Here is a 22,594-nt window from a genome sequence, read left to right on the forward strand (position 1 = left end):
TTAAAAACGAAAACTGAGGTTCCACTGTATAGTGAATGAGGACACATGGAATAAGGAATTATCAATTTATGGTGTATGTAAAGGGTTATGCCTCATTCTTGTGCTTACCTTTACCCTTTTCTGTCAATTTGACTCTTCTGCTAGTTCTTCGCAATGGTTCATTATTTACAGTTTCTGTAGTTTCACTTTCTTCATTACTTTCTTTAAATTTATTGAGTGACTTAAGTTTTGATTCACCACTTTCCAGTTGTTCAGCAGCTTCTGTCTTGATGTCATGTTTCTCTGTACTGTCTATTAAACTGTCTTGAAGAATTTCATTTGGGTCATCAGGATTGAGTTCATTTGTTTTTAGGTGTGATATACATGTATCAATAATGTTAGTGACTGAAGTATTGCCAGGAAGAGAAGCTTCAGATGAAATTGGTATCTCTTGATTGATGTTTGATGGTGGCTCTGTGAAAGATACATACAAACTATTATTTAGGAAGCACAGGAGGCTTCTTTTATAAACAATGTCATATGGCACAGAACAATGTGTACCAAGATCCAAGACAGCTTCAAAACTGGCTATCCTGATGTAATCCACAGAAAAGCCTTAGCAGAAAGGCATCAGATTGACTAATTGTAACAGATAGCTTACCATAGGGAAATGTCTTGGGACTAGTTCTATTCTTGGAATATATAAATTACTTTGATAATGATATTTAAGCTATACAGTATTGAAATTTATACTGTGATCCATTCTCTCTAAATGACCAAACCACCTCAACAACCCCTCTTCTGCCCTCTGACTAATACTTTTATTAACTCCACACCTTCTCCTAATTTCCACACTCCGAATTTTCTGCATAATATTTACACCACACATTGCCCTTAAACAGGACATCTCCGCTGCCTCCAACCGTCTCCTCGCTGCTGCATTTACCACCCAAGCTTCACACCCATATAAGAGTGTTGGTACTACTATACTTTCATACATTCCCTTCTTTGCCTCCATAGATAACGTTTTTTGACTCCACATATACCTCAACGCACCACTCACCTTTTTTCCCTCATCAATTCTATGATTAACCTCATCCTTCATAAATCCATCCGCCGACACATCAACTCCCAAGTATCTGAAAACATTCACTTCTTCCATACTCCTCCTCCCCAATTTGATATCCAATTTTTCTTTATCTAAATCATTTGACACCCTCATCACCTTACTCTTTTCTATGTTCACTTTCAACTTTCTACCTTTACACACATTCCCAAACTCATCCACTAACCTTTGCAATTTTTCTTTAGAATCTCCCATAAGCACAGTATCATCAGCAAAAAGTAACTGTGTCAATTCCCATTTTGAATTTGATTCCCCATAATTTAATCCCACCCCTCTCCCAAACACCCTAGCATTTACTTCCTTTACAACCCCATCTATAAATATATTAAACAACCATGGTGACATTACACATCCCTGTCTAAGACCTACTTTTACCGGGAAGTAGTCTCCCTCTCTTCTACACACCCTAACCTGAGCCTCACTATCCTCATAAAAACTCTTTACAGCATTTAATAACTTACCACCTATTCCATATACTTGCAACATCTGCCACATTGCTCCTCTATCCACTCTATCATATGCCTTTTCTAAATCCATAAATGCAATAAAAACTTCCCTATCTTTATCTAAATACTGTTCACATATATGCTTCAATGTAAACACCTGATCTACACATCCCCTACCCACTCTAAAACCTCCTTGCTCATCCGCAATCCTACATTCTGTCTTACCTCTAATTCTTTCAATTATAACCCTACCGTACACTTTTCCTGGTATACTCAGTAAGCTTATTCCTCTATAATTTTTACAGTCTCTTTTGTCCCCTTTCCCTTTATATAAAGGGACTATACATGCTCTCTGCCAATCCCTAGGTACCTTCCCCTCTTTCATACATTTATTAAACAAAAGTACCAACCACTCCAACACTATATCCCCCCCTGCTTTTAACATTTCTGTCATGATCCCATCAGTTCCAGCTGCTTTACCCCCTTTCATTTTACGTAATGCCTCACGTACCTCCCCCACACTTACATTCTGCTCTTCTTCACTCCTAAAAGATGGTATACCTCCCTGACCAGTGCATGAAATTACTGCCTCTGTTTCTTCCTTAACATTTAAAAGTTCCTCAAAATATTCTCGCCATCTTCCCAATACCTCCATCTCCCCATCTACTAACTCCCCTACTCTGTTTTTAACTGACAAATCCATATTTTCCCTAGGCTTTCTTAACTTGTTTAACTCACTCCAAAATTTTTTCTTATTTTCATTAAAATTTCTTGACAGTGCCTCTCCCACTCTATCATCTGCTCTCCTTTTGCACTCTCTCACCACTCTCTTTACCTTTCTTTTACTCTCCATATACTCTGCTCTTCTTATAACACTTCTGCTTTGTAAAAACCTCTCATAAGCTACCTTTTTCTCTTTTATCACACCCTTTACTTCATCATTCCACCAATCACTCCTCTTTCCTCCTGCCCCCACCCTCCTATAACCACAAACTTCTGCCCCACATTCTAATACTGCATTTTTAAAACTATTCCAACCCTCTTCAACCCCCCCACTACTCATCTTTGCACTAGCCCACCTTTCTGCCAATAGTCGCTTATATCTCACCCGAACTTCCTCCTCCCTTAGTTTATACACTTTCACCTCCCTCTTACTTGTTGTTGCCACCTTCCTCTTTTCCCATCTACCTCTTACTCTAACTGTAGCTACAACTAAATAATGATCCGATATATCAGTTGCCCCTCTATAAACATGTACATCCTGGAGCCTACCCATCAACCTTTTATCCACCAATACATAATCTAATAAACTACTTTCATTACGTGCTACATCATACCTTGTATATTTATTTATCCTCTTTTTCATAAAATATGTATTACTTATTACCAAATTTCTTTCTACACATAGCTCAATTAAAGGCTCCCCATTTACATTTACCCCTTGCACCCCAAATTTACCTACTACTCCCTCCATAACATTTTTACCCACTTTAGCATTAAAATCCCCAACCACCATTACTCTCACACTTGATTCAAAACTCCCCACGCATTCACTCAACATTTCCCAAAATCTCTCTCTCTCCTCTACACTTCTCTCTTCTCCAGGTGCATACACGCTTATTATAACCCACTTTTCACATCCAATCTTTATTTTACTCCACATAATCCTTGAATTATTATTATTATTATTATTATTATTATTATTATAATAAAAAAGAAGCACTAAACCACAAGGGCTACACAGTGCTGCAGGGCAGGAAGGAAGCGAGGGTATCAGGTGGCAAAAGGGAGAGGGATAATTAGTAGGTTACGGAGAACAGTGGGGCAGTGGATAGTGCAGGGGTAGAGGGTAGCAAGAGATTGAGGTAGAAATGGCTGAGAGGAGTGTGAAAAGTATCATCATCAGAGTTTGTGGAGTAAGTCAGTTGTTGTCAAGAAGTCAATGAGAGAGTCAGGACTAAAGGAGGGTCCATCAGCAAGAAGGGAAGGTAAAGAGAGAGTAGTAGAGCAGAGACGACGCTGGAGGTAAATTCTGCGTGCTCGCTGATAGAGAGGGCAGTCTAACAGAATGTGGCTAACTGATACTAGAACCTGACACGTCTCACAGCGAGGAACAGGGTGCCTCTCCACGAGATACCCATGAGTAAGACGAGTGTGGCAATGCGAAGACAGGAGAGAGTAGTCTCCCAACCTCGACACTGATGACAATAAGACGGCCACTATCCTATACTCGGTTTAATAGAATGAAGTTTGTTACCGAGTAGATTAGACCAACGTTGTTGCCAACGGGTGTGAAGGTGGGTAGTTATTACAGCAAAATAAGTCCGTAAATGGAACACCTCTATATGAAACTGGTAGGCCATGTACTGCTGACCGCGCAGCAGTGTCTGCCTGTTCATTGCCCTGTACGTCAACATGACCAGGAACCCAACAAAAAACAATATCTTTATGCTTGGTAGAGATACAGCGTAGCCAAAGTTGGATACGAAGGACTAGAGGGTGAGGTGTATCAAATTTTCGTATAGCCTGTAGAGCACTAAGGGAGTCTGAGACAACCACAAATGATACAGGCATAGATGCAATATGGATAAGTGCTGCAAGAATGGCATACAATTCAGTTGTAAAAATGCTAGGCGAGGATAGTAAATGTCCTCACACGACACTGTCTGGAAACACTGCTGCGAATCCGACGCCATCAGAAGACTTAGAGCCATCTGTGTACACTGTGATGGCATGAGAATGAGAGTGGAAGTGGTCAAGAAGAAGAGTGGGAATTTATCGTAGGCAGTTGGGCTTTCGCGCAAGGGAGTGAGAAAGAATGGACTCGAACAGCTGGAACTTCCCAGGGGGGCAGGGAAAAGTGAGATGTTACATGAACATAGAAAGGTGGTAACTGAAGGGAAGACAAGAGCGAATGTAGTTGAAGAGAAAAGGGACGGAGCAAACAGGGGTGACGAACAAATAAAGAATGTCTACTAACATCGGTGACTATTTTATATATGGAAGGATTGCGGAGATCATGAGAGCGAACATAGTAGTGAAGGCAATGGGCATCATGGCGATCGGACAAGGATGGGATATTCGCTTCTGTATAGAGGCCCTCAACAGGGAAAGAGCGAAAAACACCAAGGTACAACTGTAATCCCTGGTGATGGATGGGATTAAGGCTCGACAGAGTAGTAGGAGAGGCCGCTGAATAGATCTGATCACCATAATTGAGTTTCGATAAAATGAGGGCTGAATGTAGGCTAAGGAGAGTTCGATGATCAGTTTCCCATGAAAGATGAGCAAGGGTTTTAAGAAGGTTCAGTCGGTTGTGACAAGTTGCCTTCAGAGAGGTAATGTGAGGTTTCCAGGATAACCTACGGTCAAAGAGAAGGCCTAGAAACCTGACTGTATCATGTTCAGGGATACGTGAGCCATAGAGGTACAAAGGATTATCGGAGATGACAGAAAGTCTAGTGAAAGTAATTTGGTGAGTTTTGGTACTGGAAAATTTAAACCCATGCGTGGTGGCCCAATTGGAAATATGGTTGACTGCATGCTGAAGAGAAACTGTAATGAGGTGACAGTCAGCACCTGCACAAGCTATAGCGAAATCATCAACATAGAGTGATGACCAAATATTGGATGGAAGACTAGAGGAGAAAAAGTGTTGTGCTCAGAACACATCCCTGGGGGACACCCTCAGCTTGGACAAAGTCCTGGGAGAGCACATTATTAACCCGAACATGGAAATGTCTGTCAGTTAAAAAGTTTTTAAGGAAGGATGGTAGATTGCCTCGGAGGCCTAAGGAGTGGGCTTGGGCCAAAATATTATACCTCCAAGTTGTATCATATGCCTTCTCAAGGCCAAAAAATATGGCAATAACTGAGTGGTTATTCACGAAGGCATTACGAACATACGTATCCAAGCGTACTAAGGGGTCTATGGTAGAACAGCCCTTACGAAAACCATATTGACTAGTGGAGAGACTGTTGCGAGTGTCTAAATACCACATTAAACGTCGATTTACCAGACGTTCCATCACTTTGCAAACTGCACTGGTAAGAGCAATGGGACGATAGTTGGAGGCATTATATCCCATAGTACCTGGTTTGTGGAAAGGGAGAACAATGGCAGATTTCCACAGCTGGGGGAGAACTCCTTGTGACCAAATAAGATTGAAGAGGTGTAAGAGGACTACAAGGGCTGATTGATGTAAATGTTGTAACATCTGAATATGAATGTCATCAGGCCCAGCTGCCGATGATCGGCAAGCTGAGAGTGTCGCCTCCAGTTCCTGAAGTGTAAAAGGCACATTATATGGTTCTTCAATGAGAGAAGAAAAGTCCAAGGGTGCTAACTCTCTGGCAGACTTTGAGGAAAGAAACGTGGGGCATAGATGAAGCCCCTGAGAAATATGGACCAGATGATTGCCAATTTCAATGGCAACGTCAAGAGGGTTTGCTATATCAACACTGGCAACCTGCAGAACAGGAGCCGAGTCAGGAGAGTATTTATCACTCAGTTTCCGTACTTTTTTCCAGAGTGCACTCATAGAGGAAGCCAAGGTGATAGTGGAAACATAATCTTGCCAGCAAGTGTATTTAGCATCATGGATGACACGGCGAGCAACCGCTCACTTTTGATTAAAATCAAGAAGTCTCTCTGTGGTTCTATTGTACCGGTACCTGCCCCACGCAGCACGTTTCAAACGTACTGCCCGAGCATAAGCAGGAGACCACCATGGCACACACTTCTGAGAATGCCTGCATGAGGTTTGGGGGATAGAATGAGAAGCTGCGGTTAAAACCGATGTCGAGAAGAGGTGTAAAAGCTCATCAATGGAGGATGAAGAAGGAACCTCACTAAGTTAGTTGTGAGTAAAGGTTCCAATTTGCCTGATCAAATTGCCAGCGTGGGTTACAAAGAGGTGGTGAATATGAAGGAGAAGTAAGAATGATTGGAAAGTGATCGCTGTCATGTAAGTCCTGTAGAACAGACCAGGCGAAGTCTAGTGCAGTGGAGGAAGAGCAGACCGAGAGAACGATGCAAGAGAGAGTACGAGTACGAGGATCAAAATGGGTGGGAGTACCTGTATTTAAAACATGGAGGGGGTGAGAAGCGAGAAAAGCCTCCAACTGAATGCCACGCGAGTCACAATGAGACCCCCCCCCAGAGGAGATGGTGGGCATTAAAATCGCCAAGTAACAGAAGTGGTGGCGGTAAGGATGAAACAAGAAAGGCAAAGTCAGGGATAGATAATGCCCGAGAAGGAGAGAGATACAAAGAACATGTTGTAAACCACTTATTCAAGTGGATACGGGCTGCAGTGTAATGCAGTGAGGTATGAACAAATAGCTGACGGTATGGAATATCATTGCGTAGAAGAAGGGCACTTTCATTAAAGGTCCCATCTGAAAAAGGATCTGAAGAATACAATAAATTATAGCCTGAGATGGGTTGGAAAACAGCTGAGTGTAAATTTGGCTCTTGTAAGCAAACACCAACAGGGGAAAACCGGGAAAGCAACATCTGAAGTTCACCCCGATTACCCGAGGCCGCGGATATTCCACTGTAACGATTGGCAACAAGGAAAATACCAGGAATCCGCAGGTAAGGGCACCTATGGACTAGAGGGGTTAGAAAAGTATATGTGCGGTGGCATCGGAAAACGTTCAAGCAGCAAAGGAATGGAGCGTTGCAAAGAATGGAGTTGTGGAGATGGAGGAGAGGGAAGAGAAGGAACAGGAGGTGGATCAGTGTTCATTGAAGTTTTAGTCTCTGTAATATATTCTGAAATAGCTTCAAGTGTTTCTGAATTCAAAGACGTTGTATGGGAGACAATATTGGAGATAGGAGGAGGAGGGTGAGTAAAGATTGGGACAGTAATGGACTGTACTAAAGTAGGGGGGGATGAAAGCGTGTTGGGAACTGGAGAAGTGTGGGAGGCGGCAGAAGAGGGAGAAACTTGGGAGGGGACAGGGGAGGAAGAAACAGAACGAGGAGGAGAGTGAACCTCCACACTTGTAATAGAGCCAGTGAGAGGGGAAGAAGCAGGTACAGAGACTGGAAAGGTAAAATGTGGAAGGGTAAGAAGGGTAGGAGGGGGCAAAGAAGATTTGAGCAAAGGGGATTTTTTGGACTTCTGAGAAGGAGAGCGGCGATTGGTAGAAGGTGTCGTATGAGGTCTTGTCGATACCTGGGCTTGTGAGGGAGAACTCGAAGATGTCAGAACAGACCGAGGTGTTGAAGCAGGGACGTCTGAGCCCAGGACAGCAAAAGAATTAGATACAGGAGTGACTATGGGAGGGGTAACCACAGAGGAGGCTGCAGAAGATGGGACCCCAGAAGGGGGGGGACGTTTTGAAACACAAGAATAAGAAACACGGGGTAGTCTCCCTTGAAGGCAGAGATGAGAAACTGCCATAGCATAAGGGAGACCTTCTGCCTCTTTGAGGCAACGGATTTCACGCTCATTTAAGTAGACCTGGCAACAGCGAGAGTACGAAGGGTGAGCCTCATGACAATTAAGGCAAGAGGGAGGTCGACTGCAAGACATATCAGAATGGTCATCGGCACCACAGACTGGGCATTTGGCTATAGATCTGCAATATTTCGCTGGGTGACCAAATCGCCAGCAATTTCTACACTGTTGCGGTGTAGGGATCACCTTTCAAAATTGTAACCGATGTCCTGCTACATAAACAGAGGAAGGGAGTTCACGGCTGTCAAAAGTTAATCGAGCCACATTGCAAGGGTATCGTCTCTGCCCGCAGGCAGGAAGGACATAAGTGTCTATCTTGAGGATTGGGAGATCTTGGAGTTCCAGCCGTTCAAGAATACCATTGCCACATGTCTGAAAATTCTGTTGGACTATGGTATGGGGCAGAATGACAGTACCACTACAAGAATTGAGGGAATGATGTTTTTCGATAGTGACAGGAATAGTATCAATATGTGAAAGAAGAGAAAGTTCATGAGCTTGGGTAGCATTCTGGACAGTGGATGCACATACCGCTCTTCAGAGCATGAAAGGAAATATCTCTACTAACATGGTGGAGGAGTGCCTTGCCAATACTATGGTCGTAAATACAGGCAATAGAGGAAGTCGGTCGTAAAGTAACGAATTCAGTCCACTGTGCATTCTGAAACCGAGCATGGAAAGGGAGTGCTGGACATGTTGATTTTTTTTTTGAGAAGAACGAGGTGGTGGTGAAGTATCATCATCAGGCAATTGTCGTTGGTGTTTAGGAGTGGGACCGGAGTTGATCCAACGTGAAACGGGCTGGTGATTTGAAAACTGCAGCACCGTAGAGGGAGAGGCCGGAAGCATAGTCAAAGGAGAGCGGAGGTCAGACAAATCGAAGGAGTTAGTCGAAACCCCGGTTCCTGAAGTGGGTGAGGAAACAGCACCAGCAAGAGGTACAGGGGCATCAGGAGTATCCGAAGAGTGGTCAAAAAACGAGGCAGGGTCAGAATGGGGTGCGGTATCAAGAAGGGGCCTGGGTGTAGTAGGTTCATGGACTGGGTTCTCCATGGTTAGGTTACTTCTTTTCTTTTTGTTTTTAAGAAAAAAAAAGAAAGAAGAAAAGAAAGTAAAAACAAAAAACATAAAAAAAAGGGGGGAGTGGGAACGAATAGTTCCGAGGAGGAATGAAAGGGCTGGAAATCTCGATCTGTGCCCAAGAGGACCTCAGCACTGCAAGTAGCGCAGATGCAGCATGGAACCCATGCCATACCCTACCCTTCATGCCAGTAAACCAGCAATCCGGGATAGCAACCTCACATCTGCCGAGCTACCTCAGTGGACAAAAGAGAGGGCAACCGGATATCCGTCACAAAGCATACCTCCTTCGGCCACCACCCCCGGAATCTGAAAGGCAGCTTCCAGAGATACACCCTTTGCCTGAAAGATGCCCAAAGCCACCCTGTGAGATACCGGAGAGGGATTGGGACATCCCCAAGCAATCCAGATTCCACGGCAAACTACGCCACCGCCAAGAACCTCAATGGAATGGGATGGACCCCGGTACCCTTCCCCCTACCTAGGAACCAGCATGCCTGTGGGAAGAATCCTACAGGCCATAAAAAGGAAGGGAATAAGGATGGGACAGGGAGGAGGAGGAGGAAAGGGAAAAGGGAGGATGGGATAGGGAAGGGGGGATTGGGGGGTAATTAGGTTCGGTCTGAGGAAGGAGACCAACAGGTCTAATTCCTGAGACCAAGAGCCTCTTCACTGCACCAAGGGGCCCCCCTTGAAATTTAGGCTGGGCAGTATAAAAATTTGTTGAAGACATTAAACTTGGGAAGAAAGTTAGACAACTTAGCAAGTTGGACTAACAAATGGTATATTAATTTCAATGTTAATAAGTGGTGCAAACAGAAAACCACTACACAAATGGCTCACAAATAGGAGAAAGAAACTTATGACAATGTTTAAGTCCAACTTGGACCATTAAATATCATAAATTACTTTCTCCTATGTGCAGGTTGTGTATTGTTCTAGTCGTGGTATTGTGCCTTTTTATTGTTCAGAAAATCACTATTAAAAAAGACAAAAATTTTGCACAATTACTTCCTATCACATGACCTCTTAACTAGACAGTGTAAGATTTGAAAAACATCGCCTGGTCTGATGAATAACAATTTCTGGTGCAATGTGCAGATGGTAAGGTCAGAATTTGGCATATACCTTTGGGATGTGGTGGAATGGGAGAATTGCAGCATGAATGTGCAGCCAACAAATATACAGCAACTGCGTGATGCTATCATATCAGCATGGCCTTGTTGAATCTATACCATGAAGAATTTAGGCTGTTCTGGAAGCAAAGGGAGGGCCTACTCAGTACTAGAAGGGTGTACCAAATAAAATGGCCACTGAGTGTAGGTAAAATGCATGCGGATACCTCCAGCAGATTTTTTGGCTAGCTTGGTTTAACGCTTAGTGATTGCACTAAGATTAAGCAATTATACATGAAGTTAACAAACCTGAGATGCAATTGACACTACGGTTGATTTTAAACTTGACCTGACGTGGCGTGTTATTGACAGATGAGGGTACAGCTGAGTGAAGCTCTTCTACTGGGACACTTTTGGAGGTATTATCTTGAAGACTTCTTTGATTGTCTGGTAGTGATTCATTTTCTGTTAAAATGCTCCTTACATTTGAACCACACCCTATGTACATAGGATCCCCATCCATTGACTCTGAAGGGCACCCTTTATAAGTAGAATTCCCATCCATGGGTCCTCCAACAAGGGTAATAATACCCCTTGTCTCCAAACCACACTCTGAGGATAACCTCTTTCCATCCAGTATCAAATCTTGTGTAACTATTTCTCTGGACCCTGGAGTTAACATTGAATCCTCACCCAACCTGCTCATATCTCTGTGGAATTTGTTCATGGTGTTATTTTTTAAGGGATAGTGTTCATAGTGTGCATCCTCTGCTAGAAGTCTCTCTGGTATACCATTAGTTAGTGAAGTATCTGCTGAATCTTCAACTGCAGATATGTCTTGATTTTGTGGTACAGCATGTTTCATTTCCGAGCACTGAGGGAACTGGTGTTGAACTGTCATGTCTTGTGGGCAATTAGACATCTGTGTATCCGTAGAGTTTTCATTGTAATACATATCTCGCTGATTGCAGTTTATGTCTTGAGTGTTTGTCAACTCATCATGGTAATATGATTTTGCATAATTTTCTTGATTATGATGGGATTCAATAATAATATTATGTTGGGTGTCTTTGACATCAGTTGGTCTGCAAGGATAGAAACTAATACCTGGATTAAAATTTTCATCATAGGGAAATGACTGCGTACTCTGGTCATCCGAGACAGTCATATCATCATCAGGATTATACGTGCTAACGTAATAGGATACAGCACTGGCAAAGCTTTGTTTGTTTTTAATAGGACTTTCTCTAACAGGATAACCATTAGAAGGGTTAACCCTGGAATTGTAGGAATCAGAACAAAGAACTTTCATACTGAAGTTTTGATCATACAATTTTCTTTGGTACATGTGACTTGAATCAGATGAGAGAGATTCTTCAGCACCATAGGGAGCCTCCTGATGCCAAACACCTACATTTCGCATGAAAGACTGTCCAAAATGTCCCTGACTGTTACAGGAAAACTTGTCATCTGTTGTAGTAGCATCCCCAACAGAGTCATCAGAAATATGAGAATGGCAACCAACAACATTAGACACAGGAGGCGGATGAGAAAAAATTAAATTTGTCTGGTTCACGTGGACATCTTGAGAACTGTGTCCGATACGGCACATGTCATATTGGTTATGTTGCTCATTCTCTTGATCATCACATCCTCTTCTGGAACTGATATGAAAGTTATTAATTTTATGGTGCAACTGAATGGTGGCTGGGTTAGTTTTATCCTCTTCACTGTCTGAGGGAAGATCTTGTGGGGTGTGAGAAGGTGGAGCAGTGTGAGTGGTAAAGTCACTGACATTTGGTACAGTTTCTTGGCTTCTGCCACTACCAAGTTGGTCCTCTTGAAGTTCATCAATTGCAGTAGATATTGCAAGGCTCAGGAAGGTTTCATTGTCCACAAACGAGTCTGTCGACTGAAAAACAAAATTACCGTGATTGCAACTATGAGATGCATAAAATGCTTTATTTCACGAATAAAATAATGATGGCTCTTTATTAGCATTCAGAAACACTGAAATGTGAATATTAGTAAAGCAAAGCCAATACATACAGTTGCCTTGCTTATTCCTGAATCCGTTAATGTATTTAAAATTCAAATTGTCAAAATCCTTATTTTAAATGACTGTATGAATATATAAATAAATTGGAGGAGTATGGAGAAAGTGGAGAGAGAGAACATGTCAGTTGATGGGTCTATAAGAAACAATGTGAACTACAGACTAGATAAACGACTGCTGTGAAAAGTATGGCTGTGGCAAAAACCTCTGCTTCAATAATGAGAAAATAGGAAAATGCCATGTGTTCATTGAGAGATAGACTAACAATAACTGTTTTATTTTGCACACTGATACAGGTATGAATCATGTCACAAGAACTAATCCTTGTCTCAATAGGAAGTGTAAACAAACAAGATCAGTTCACTGAAAGGATCTGTTTCAAGAGTAGAGCATCTAAATTTAACAGCTTTATGGTAAAAATGCAACTGCAGTGTAGGCACTGACAGTCATTAGGCAGATTGACAAAATGGGAAAGAGCTGTGTAACACACTGACTGACAAGGAAAAACATTTTAAACATTTTTTGTTTGCACTGGAAGGGAGCAATGACATTCTAGACACTGCTAAACTACTACTTCTTTTAACAAACCTGCCATATCCCACCATCGCAGGGTGGCCCAAAAAGAAAAACGAAAAATTCTCTTTTTAAATTTAGTAACTTACACAGCAGAAGGGGTTACTACCCCCTTGTTCCCGGCATTTTAGTCTCCTCTTACAACACGCATGGCTTATGAAGGAAGAATTCTGTTCCACTTTCCCATGCAGATAAGAGGAAATAAACAAGAACAAGAACTAGTAAGAAAATAGAAGAAAACCCAGAGGGGTGTGTATATATATGCTTGTACATGCATGTGTAGTGTGACCTAAGTGTAAGTGGAAGTAGCAAGATGTACCTGAAATCTTGCATGTTTATGAGACAGAAAAAAGACACCAGCAATCCTACCATCAGGTATAACAATTACAGGTTTCTGTTTCACACTCACTTGGCGAGATGGTAGTACCTCCCTGGGTGGTTGTTGTCTACCAGTCTACTACCTAGAATACCTCCCCAGGCGGTTGTTGTCTACCAGTCTACTACCTAGGATACCTCCCCAGGTGGTTATTGTCTACTAGTCTACTACCTAGGATACCTTCCCAGGTGGTTGATGTCTACCAGTCTACTACCTAGGATACCTTCCCAGGTGGTTGATGTCTACCAGTCTACTACCTAGGATACCTCACCAGGTGGTTGTTGTCTACTAGTCTACTACCTAGGATACCTTCCCAGGTGGTTGATGTCTACCAGTCTACTACCTAGGATACCTCCCCAGGTGGTTGTTGTCTACCAGTCTACTACCTAGGATACCTTCCCAGGTGGTTGATGTCTACCAGTCTACTACCTCTGATACCTCCCCAGGAGGTTGTTGTCTAACAGTCTACTACCTAGGATACCTCCCCAGGTGGTTGTTGTCTACCAGCCTACTACCTAGTATACCTCCCCAGGTGGTTGTTGTCTACCAGTCTACTACCTAGTATACCTCCCCAGGTGGTTCTTGTCTACCAGTCTACTACCTAGTATACCTCCCCAGGTGGTTCTTGTCTACCAGTCTACTACCTAGTATACCTCCCCAGGCGGTTGTTGTCTACCAGTCTACTACCTACGATACCTCCCCAGGTGGTTGCTGTCTACCAGTCTACTACCTAGTATACCTCCCCAGGTGGTTGTTGTCTACCAGCCTACTACCTAGTATACCTCCCCAGGTGGTTGTTGTCTACCAGCCTACTACCTAGTATACCTCCCCAGGTGGTTGTTGTCTACCAGCCTACTACCTAGTATACCTCCCCAGGTGGTTGCTGTCTACCAGTCTACTACCTAGTATACCTCCCCAGGTGGTTGTTGTCTACCAGCCTACTACCTAGTATATCTCCCCAGGTGGTTGTTGTCTACCAGCCTACTACCTAGTATACCTCCCCAGGTGGTTGCTGTCTACCAGTCTACTACCTAGTATACCTCCCCAGGTGGTTGTTGTCTACCAGTCTACTACCTAGTATACCTCCCCAGGTGGTTGTTGTCTACCAGTCTACTACCTAGTATACCTCCCCAGGTGGTTGTTGTCTACCAGTCTACTACCTAGTATACCTCCCCAGGTGGTTGTTGCCTACCAGTCTACTACCTAGTATACCTCCCCAGGTGGTTGTTGTCTACCAGTCTACTACCTAGTATACCTCCCCAGGTTGTTGTTGTCTACCAGTCTACTACCTAGGATACCTCCCCAGGTTGTTGTTGTCTACCAGTCTACTACCTAGGATACCTCCCCAGGTTGTTGTTGTCTACCAGTCTACTACCTAGGATACCTACCCAGGTTGTTGTTATCTACCAGTCTACTACCTAGGATACCTCCCCAGGTTGTTGTTGTCTACCAGTCTACTACCTAGGATACCTCCCCAGGTTGTTGTTGTCTACCAGTCTACTACCTAGTATACCTCCCCAGGTTGTTGTTGTCTACCAGTCTACTACCTAGTATACCTCCCCAGGTTGTTGTTGTCTACCAGTCTACTACCTAGTATACCTCCCCAGGTTGTTGTTGTCTACCAGTCTACTACCTAGTATACCTCCCCAGGTTGTTGTTGTCTACCAGTCTACTACCTAGTATACCTCCCCAGGTTGTTGTTGTCTACCAGTCTACTACCTAGTATACCTCCCCAGGTTGTTGTTGTCTACCAGTCTACTACCTAGTATACCTCCCCAGGTTGTTGTTGTCTACCAGTCTACTACCTAGTATACCTCCCCAGGTTGTTGTTGTCTACCAGTCTACTACCTAGTATACCTCCCCAGGTTGTTGTTGTCTACCAGTCTACTACCTAGTATACCTCCCCAGGTGGTTGTTGTCTACCAGTCTACTACCTAGTATACCTCCCCAGGTTGTTGTTGTCTACCAGTCTACTACCTAGTATACCTCCCCAGGTTGTTGTTGTCTACCAGTCTACTACCTAGGATACCTCCCCAGGTTGTTGTTGTCTACCAGTCTACTACCAAGGATACCTCCCCAGGTTGTTGTTGTCTACCAGTCTACTACCTAGGATACCTCCCCAGGTGGTTGTTGTCTACCAGTCTACTACCTAGTATACCTCCCCAGGTGGTTGTTGTCTACCAGTCTACTACCTAGGATACCTCCCCAGGTGGTTGTTGTCTACCAGTCTACTACCTAGGATACCTCCCCAGGTTGTTGTTGTCTACCAGTCTACTACCTAGTATACCTCCCCAGGTGGTTGTTGTCTACCAGTCTACTACCTAGTATACCTCCCCAGGTTGTTGTTGTCTACCAGTCAACTACCTAGTATACCTCCCCAGGTGGTTGTTGTCTACCAGTCTACTACCTAGGATACCTCCCCAGGTGGTTGTTGTCTACCAGTCTACTACCTAGGATACCTCCCCAGGTTGTTGTTGTCTACCAGTCTACTACCTAGTATACCTCCCCAGGTGGTTGTTGTCTACCAGTCTACTACCTAGTATACCTCCCCAGGTGGTTGTTGTCTACCAGTCTACTACCTAGTATACCTCCCCAGGTGGTTGTTGTCTACCAGTCTACTACCTAGTATACCTCCCCAGGTGGTTGTTGTCTACCAGTCTACTACCTAGTATACCTCCCCAGGTGGTTGTTGTCTACCAGTCTACTACCTAGGATACCTCCCCAGGTTGTTGTTGTCTACCAGTCTACTACCTAGGATACCTCCCCAGGTTGTTGTTGTCTACCAGTCTACTACCTAGAATACCTCCCCAGGTTGTTGTTGTCTACCAGTCTACTACCTAGTATACCTCCCCAGGAGGTTGTCTACCAGTCTACTACCTAGGATACCTCCCCAGGTTGTTGTTGTCTACCAGTCTACTACCTAGTATACCTCCCCAGGAGGTTGTCTACCAGTCTACTACCTAGTATACCTCCCCAGGAGGTTGTCTACCAGTCTACTACCTAGGATACCTCCCCAGGTTGTTGTTGTCTACCAGTCTACTACCTAGTATACCTCCCCAGGAGGTTGTCTACCAGTCTACTACCTAGTATACCTCCCCAGGAGGTTGTCTACCAGTCTACTACCTAGGATACCTCCCCAGGTTGTTGTTGTCTACCAGTCTACTACCTAGTATACCTCCCCAGGAGGTTGTCTACCAGTCTACTACCTAGTATACCTCCCCAGGTGGTTGTTGTCTACCAGTCTACTACCTAGTATACCTCCCCAGGTTGTTGTTATCTACCAGTCTACTACCTAGGATACCTCCCCAGGTTGTTGTTGTCTACCAGTCTACTACCTAGTATACCTCCCCAGGTTGTTGTTATCTACCAGTCTACTACCTAGGATACCTCCCCAGGTTGTTGTTGTCTACCAGTCTACTACCTAGGATACCTCCCCAGGTTGTTGTTGTCTACCAGTCTACTACCTAGTATACCTCCCCAGGTTGTTGTTGTCTACCAGTCTACTACCTAGGATACCTCCCCAGGTTGTTGTTGTCTACCAGTCTACTACCTAGGATACCTCCCCAGGTTGTTGTTGTCTACCAGTCTACTACCTAGTATACCTCCCCAGGTTGTTGTTGTCTACCAGTCTACTACCTAGGATACCTCCCCAGGTTGTTGTTGTCTACCAGTCTACTACCTAGTATACCTCCCCAGGTTGTTGTTGTCTACCAGTCTACTACCTAGTATACCTCCCCAGGTTGTTGTTGTCTACCAGTCTACTACCTAGGATACCTCCCCAGGTTGTTGTTGTCTACCAGTCTACTACCTAGGATACCTCCCCAGGTTGTTGTTGTCTACCAGTCTACTACCTAGTATACCTCCCCAGGTTGTTGTTGTCTACCAGTCTACTACCTAGGATACCTCCCCAGGTTGTTGTTGTCTACCAGTCTACTACCTAGGATACCTCCCCAGGTTGTTGTTGTCTACCAGTCTACTACCTAGTATACCTCCCCAGGTTGTTGTTGTCTACCAGTCTACTACCTAGTATACCTCCCCAGGTTGTTGTTGTCTACCAGTCTACTACCTAGGATACATTCACTCACCATCATGCAGTAGTGCACAACTCTATAATTTCAAAATCAGAATCTATGCCACTTATGAAATTCGTAAGTTTAGCAGTTCTATGTAGTAGACTGGTAGACAACAACCACCTGGGGAGGTATACTAGGTAGTAGACTGGTAGACAACAACAACCTGGGGAGGTATACTAGGTAGTAGACTGGTAGACAACAACCACCTGGGGAGGTATACTAGGTAGTAGACTGGTAGACAACAACCACCTGGGGAGGTATACTAGGTAGTAGACTGGTAGACAACAACCACCTGGGGAGGTATACTAGGTAGTAGACTGGTAGACAACAACCACCTGGGGAGGTATACTAGGTAGTAGACTGGTAGACAACAACAACCTGGGGAGGTATACTAGGTAGTAGACTGGTAGACAACAACAACCTGGGGAGGTATACTAGGTAGTAGACTGGTAGACAACAACAACCTGGGGAGGTATACTAGGTAGTAGACTGGTAGACAACAACCACCTGGGGAGGTATACTAGGTAGTAGACTGGTAGACAACAACCACCTGGGGAGGTATCCTAGGTAGTAGACTGGTAGACAACAACCACCTGGGGAGGTATCCTAGGTAGTAGACTGGTAGACAACAACCACCTGGGGAGGTATCCTAGGTAGTAGACTGGTAGACAACAACAACCTGGGGAGGTATCCTAGGTAGTAGACTGGTAGACAACAACCACCTGGGGAGGTATCCTAGGTAGTAGACTGGTAGACAACAACAACCTGGGGAGGTATCCTAGGTAGTAGACTGGTAGATAACAACCACCTGGGGAGATATCCTAGGTAGTAGACTGGTAGACAACAACCACCTGGGGAGATATCCTAGGTAGTAGACTGGTAGACAACAATCACCTGGGGAGATATCCTAGGTAGTAGACTGGTAGACAACAACCACCTGGGGAGATATCCTAGGTAGTAGACTGGTAGACAACAACCACCTGGGGAGGTATACTAGGTAGTAGAATGGTAGACAACAACCACCCAGGGAGGTATACTAGGTAGTAGACTGGTAGACAACAACCACCCAGGGAGGTATCCTAGGTAGTAGACTGGTAGACAACAACCACCTGGGGAGGTATCCTAGGTAGTAGACTGGTAGACAACAACCACCTGGGGAGGTATACTAGATAGTAGACTGGTAGACAACAACCACCTGGGGAGGTATACTAGGTAGCAGACTGGTAGACAACCACCACCTGGGGAGGTATACTAGGTAGTATACTGGTAGACAACAACCACCTGGGAAGGTATCCTAGGTAGTAAGTTTTTAGACAGCAACCACCTGGGGAGGCATCCTAAGCAGTACACTGGTAGACAGTAACCACCTGGGGAGGTATCCTAGGTAGTAGGTTGGTAGACAGCAACCACCCAGGTAGGTATCCTAGGTAGTAGGCTGGTAGACAGCAACCACCCAGGGAGGTATCCTAGGTAGTAGGTTGGTAGACAGCAACCACCTGGGGAGGCATCCTAAGTAGTAGGCTGGTAGACAGCAAGCACCCAGGGAGGTATCCTAGGTAGTAGGCTGGTAGACAGCAACCACCCATGGAGGTATCCTAGGTAGTAGGCTGGTAGACAGCAACCACCTGGGGAGGTATCCTAGGTAGTAGGTTGGTAGAAGCAACCACCCAGGGAGATATCCTAGGCAGTAGGAACCGACTTTAGGTGCTTGTCAAGCTGGCACTGGACAAGCACCTAAAGTCGGTTCCTGACCAGCCGGGCTGTGGCTCGTACGTTGGTTTGCGTGCAGCCAGCAGTAACAGCCTGGTTGATCAGGCTCTGATCCACCAGGAGGCCTTGTCACAGACCGGGCCGCGGGGGCGTTGACCCCCGGAACTCTCTCCAGGTAAACTCCAGGTAGCCAGAAACCACCTGGGGAAATATCCTACGTAGTAGGTTGGTAGACCAACCACCCATGGAGGTACTACCGTCCTGCCAAGTGAGTGTGAAACAGAAACCTGTAATTGTTTTACATGATAGGATTGATGGTGTCTTTTTTCTGTCTCATAAACATGCAAGATTTCAGGTACATCTTGCTACTTCTACTTACACTTAGGTCACACTACACATGCATGTACAAGCATATATAGACACACCCCTCTGGGTTTTCTTCTATTTTCTTACTAGTTCTTGTTCTTGTTTACTTCCTCTTATCTCCATGGGGAAGTGGAACAGAATTGCTCCTCCGTAAGCCATGCGTGTCATCAGAGGTGACTAATATGCCAGGAGCAAGGGGCTAGTAGCCCCTTCTGCTGTATAAATTATTAAATTTGAAAGGAAAACCCTGTTTTTTCTTTTTAGGTCACCTTTCCACAGTGGGATATATCCAGTATCTTGGGGAAAAAAAAAAAAAGTGAATGTGTGTGACCAAACTTAACCTAAGTAAAGACAAACTGAGAGGAATGTGGCTGCAAGAATTGGTGCAAATGTGCTGAAACTGAATGCTGAAATCCCAATGCAATTTCACTGCATTATTCATCAGCAGATTTAGTGAGGTAAGATTCTCTGGTTTAAAGATGTGATTAGTGTTGTTATGACTGTCAGGTGTGAATTTTATCAGGAAACATGGTCTGAAACCTCATTAGTTTCAAAGCTTCTCATCTGAGCTAAGATGAAGACTATGAGGATGTGTTTTACTATGCTGAAGTCAGGTGGCTGGGCTGAGGTTAGGTCCTCCAACGATTTTTTTTTTTTCAAAATGAGATTTGGTGATGCATTGCATGTCAATTAATGGTTAGGATGTAAGGACCAGAAATTGAGAGTCAAGCCTTACAAACACAGCTAGACAGATTGATACATTTAAAAATTGAATTAGTGACAGGCATTTGACTTTTAGTAAACTTTTACGAGTAAACACTGGAGTAAACATTTGGTTTTTAGGTAACTTTGGTGAACCAAGTCAAGAAAAGTCAGGTTGTACCACCCTAAATGTTGCAGAATCTACTCGATATGTGCAAAAATTTGACCTACGCATAAGGCAAGTGAATGCAAGGAAGAAAGGCAAAAATACATGAGGGAGAAAAATGCTCACTTTTTCACGTAAATGTACAACTGTTTTCACAAGTTCAGATATGATAACATATATTGCTAGTATTAAAACATTTCAGAGAACAAAAGCAGTAAAAGAATGTACATTTCAGTCATATTACAAAACACATGACATAACATACTTACTTGACAGAACTTGACTTTCAGTTTTGAGAAAGATGCAAGTAAGTTGGCAGGTAGCAGAGAATGTTCATTGAGAGCATCTAACAGGAAGAATAATGCAAGCAGTGAACTGGGGTTAGTGTAGAGTGGGTGGGTCTGGATGAGGTGGATGGCTGTTTGTGGGTTGAGGCGGGGCCACTGAACCCAAGTGAGGAGACTGCGCAGGTTTCGCTCACGACTCTTAGGAGAGTGATGGACCCAGCGTGTCACCAGCAACAGGGTCTGGTCTTCAAGCAGCTGCCAGCTCTGTCAAATTTTGCTGTTACATTATACTGTATTTAATAGTGATAAACTTTACATTATACTTTATTATAACCTTATATTATAGCTAAAGTCTCAAAGGAGAAAATATTTTTCTTCTTTATGAAGATAGAGAGAGCAAAATAGCTCCCAAAACTAATGGCCAATAACCAAAATCATGCATCATAAACATTTTGTAATGAGATACTGTAATACTGTCAAGAAATACTGTAAAGTTGTCAAGAGATACTGTAATACTGTCAAGAAATACTGTAATGTTGTCAAGAGATACTGTAATACTGTCAAGAGATACTGTAATATTGTCAAGAGATACTGTAATATTGTCAAGAGATACTGTAATACTGTCAAGAGATACTGTAATACTGTCAATAGATACTGTAATACTGTCAATAGATACTGTAATATTGTCAAGAGATACTGTAATATTGTCAAGAGATACTGTAATATTGTCAAGAGATACTGTAATATTGTCAAGAGATACTGTAATACTGTCAAGAGATACTGTAATACTGTCAAGAGATACTGTAATACTGTCAAGAGATACTGTAATATTGTCAAGAGATACTGCAATATTGTCAAGAGATACTGTAATACTGTCAAGAGATACTGTAATATTGTCAAGAGATACTGTAATATTGTCAAGAGATACTGTAATATTGTCAAGAGATACTGCAATATTGTCAAGAGATACTGTAATACTGTCAAGAGATACTGTAATATTGTCAAGAGATACTGTAATATTGTCAAGAGATACTGTAATATTGTCAAGAGATACTGTAATATTGTCAAGAGATACTGCAATATTGTCAAGAGATACTGTAATACTGTCAAGAGATACTGTAATATTGTCAAGAGATACTGTAATATTGTCAAGAGATACTGTAATATTGTCAAGAGATACTGTAATATTGTCAAGAGATACTGTAATATTGTCAAGAGATACTGTAATACTGTCAAGAGATACTGTAATATTGTCAAGAGATACTGTAATATTGTCAAGAGATACTGTAATATTGTCAAGAGATACTGTAATATTGTCAAGAGATACCAAAATATTGTTGAAATACGTACTGTAATATTATCAAGAATGAAGATAATATTGACTTGTGGAATCCAGGGCAACATGAATTTAGAATAAGACAGCACATTTTTCTGACCTACTGGACCAGTATGGTAATTCATGGACAGACAAAGCTGACCTTACCCACCACATAGAACATTTAGGCCAAGAATATAAGTGTTGCATGCCATATCTACAGTTTCATAAAACAAAGGTCTTGAAGCTTAATGATCAATTAACAAAGTTCACCTCCAATAATTTCAGTAACACAAGCTATTACAATACACTTACCCCCAGGCAAAGCCTGGTCATGGACCTGGCTGTGGGGGTGCTGACCCCCGGAACACCCTCCAGGTATGCTGTTTTGCCATATTTCAATATACAGTACTGTATAAGACTGGTTAGAATAAAAACTCCACCAGCCTACATTTTGAAGACAACATGCAAATCACTGTGAAATAATACTGTAGATAATACTCAACATACTAAAAGTATTATCCACTGTAGATAACAACCTACTGTGAGAATATTAACCATTATAGACAACACCTAATGCACTAAAAGTAACATCTCTTACGGATAAAAAAAAAGTGGTGTGTATTCCTAAGAAGGAAGGACAGCATTGTTTATCCTATAAAAATTCTTGTCTTCAAGATTAAAATACCTCTTTGTTTAGTTAACATATTAACTAACTCTATACAGCATTCTGCATTTTGTTATTTTTATTTTT

General features: G+C 43.1%; 1 protein-coding gene across 2 annotated transcripts in view; it reads right to left on the reverse strand.

The window, feature by feature from the left end:
• LOC128695088 (uncharacterized) overlaps positions 1-22,594 on the reverse strand; it is a 146,982-nt gene that overhangs the window by 87,025 nt on the left and 37,363 nt on the right. For both annotated transcript variants that reach the window (XM_070091445.1, XM_053785485.2), the window contains exons 5-7: positions 20,508-20,789; positions 10,526-12,128; positions 109-453 (exon numbers count right to left, since the gene is read on the reverse strand). In XM_070091445.1, coding sequence (XP_069947546.1) covers positions 109-453; positions 10,526-12,128; positions 20,508-20,789 — 2,230 coding nt within the window. The remainder of the gene's footprint in view (positions 1-108; positions 454-10,525; positions 12,129-20,507; positions 20,790-22,594) is intronic.

Source organism: Cherax quadricarinatus, chromosome 35 (assembly GCF_038502225.1).
Source record: "Cherax quadricarinatus isolate ZL_2023a chromosome 35, ASM3850222v1, whole genome shotgun sequence".
In the NCBI taxonomy this organism is placed as follows: Eukaryota; Metazoa; Arthropoda; class Malacostraca; order Decapoda; family Parastacidae; genus Cherax; species Cherax quadricarinatus.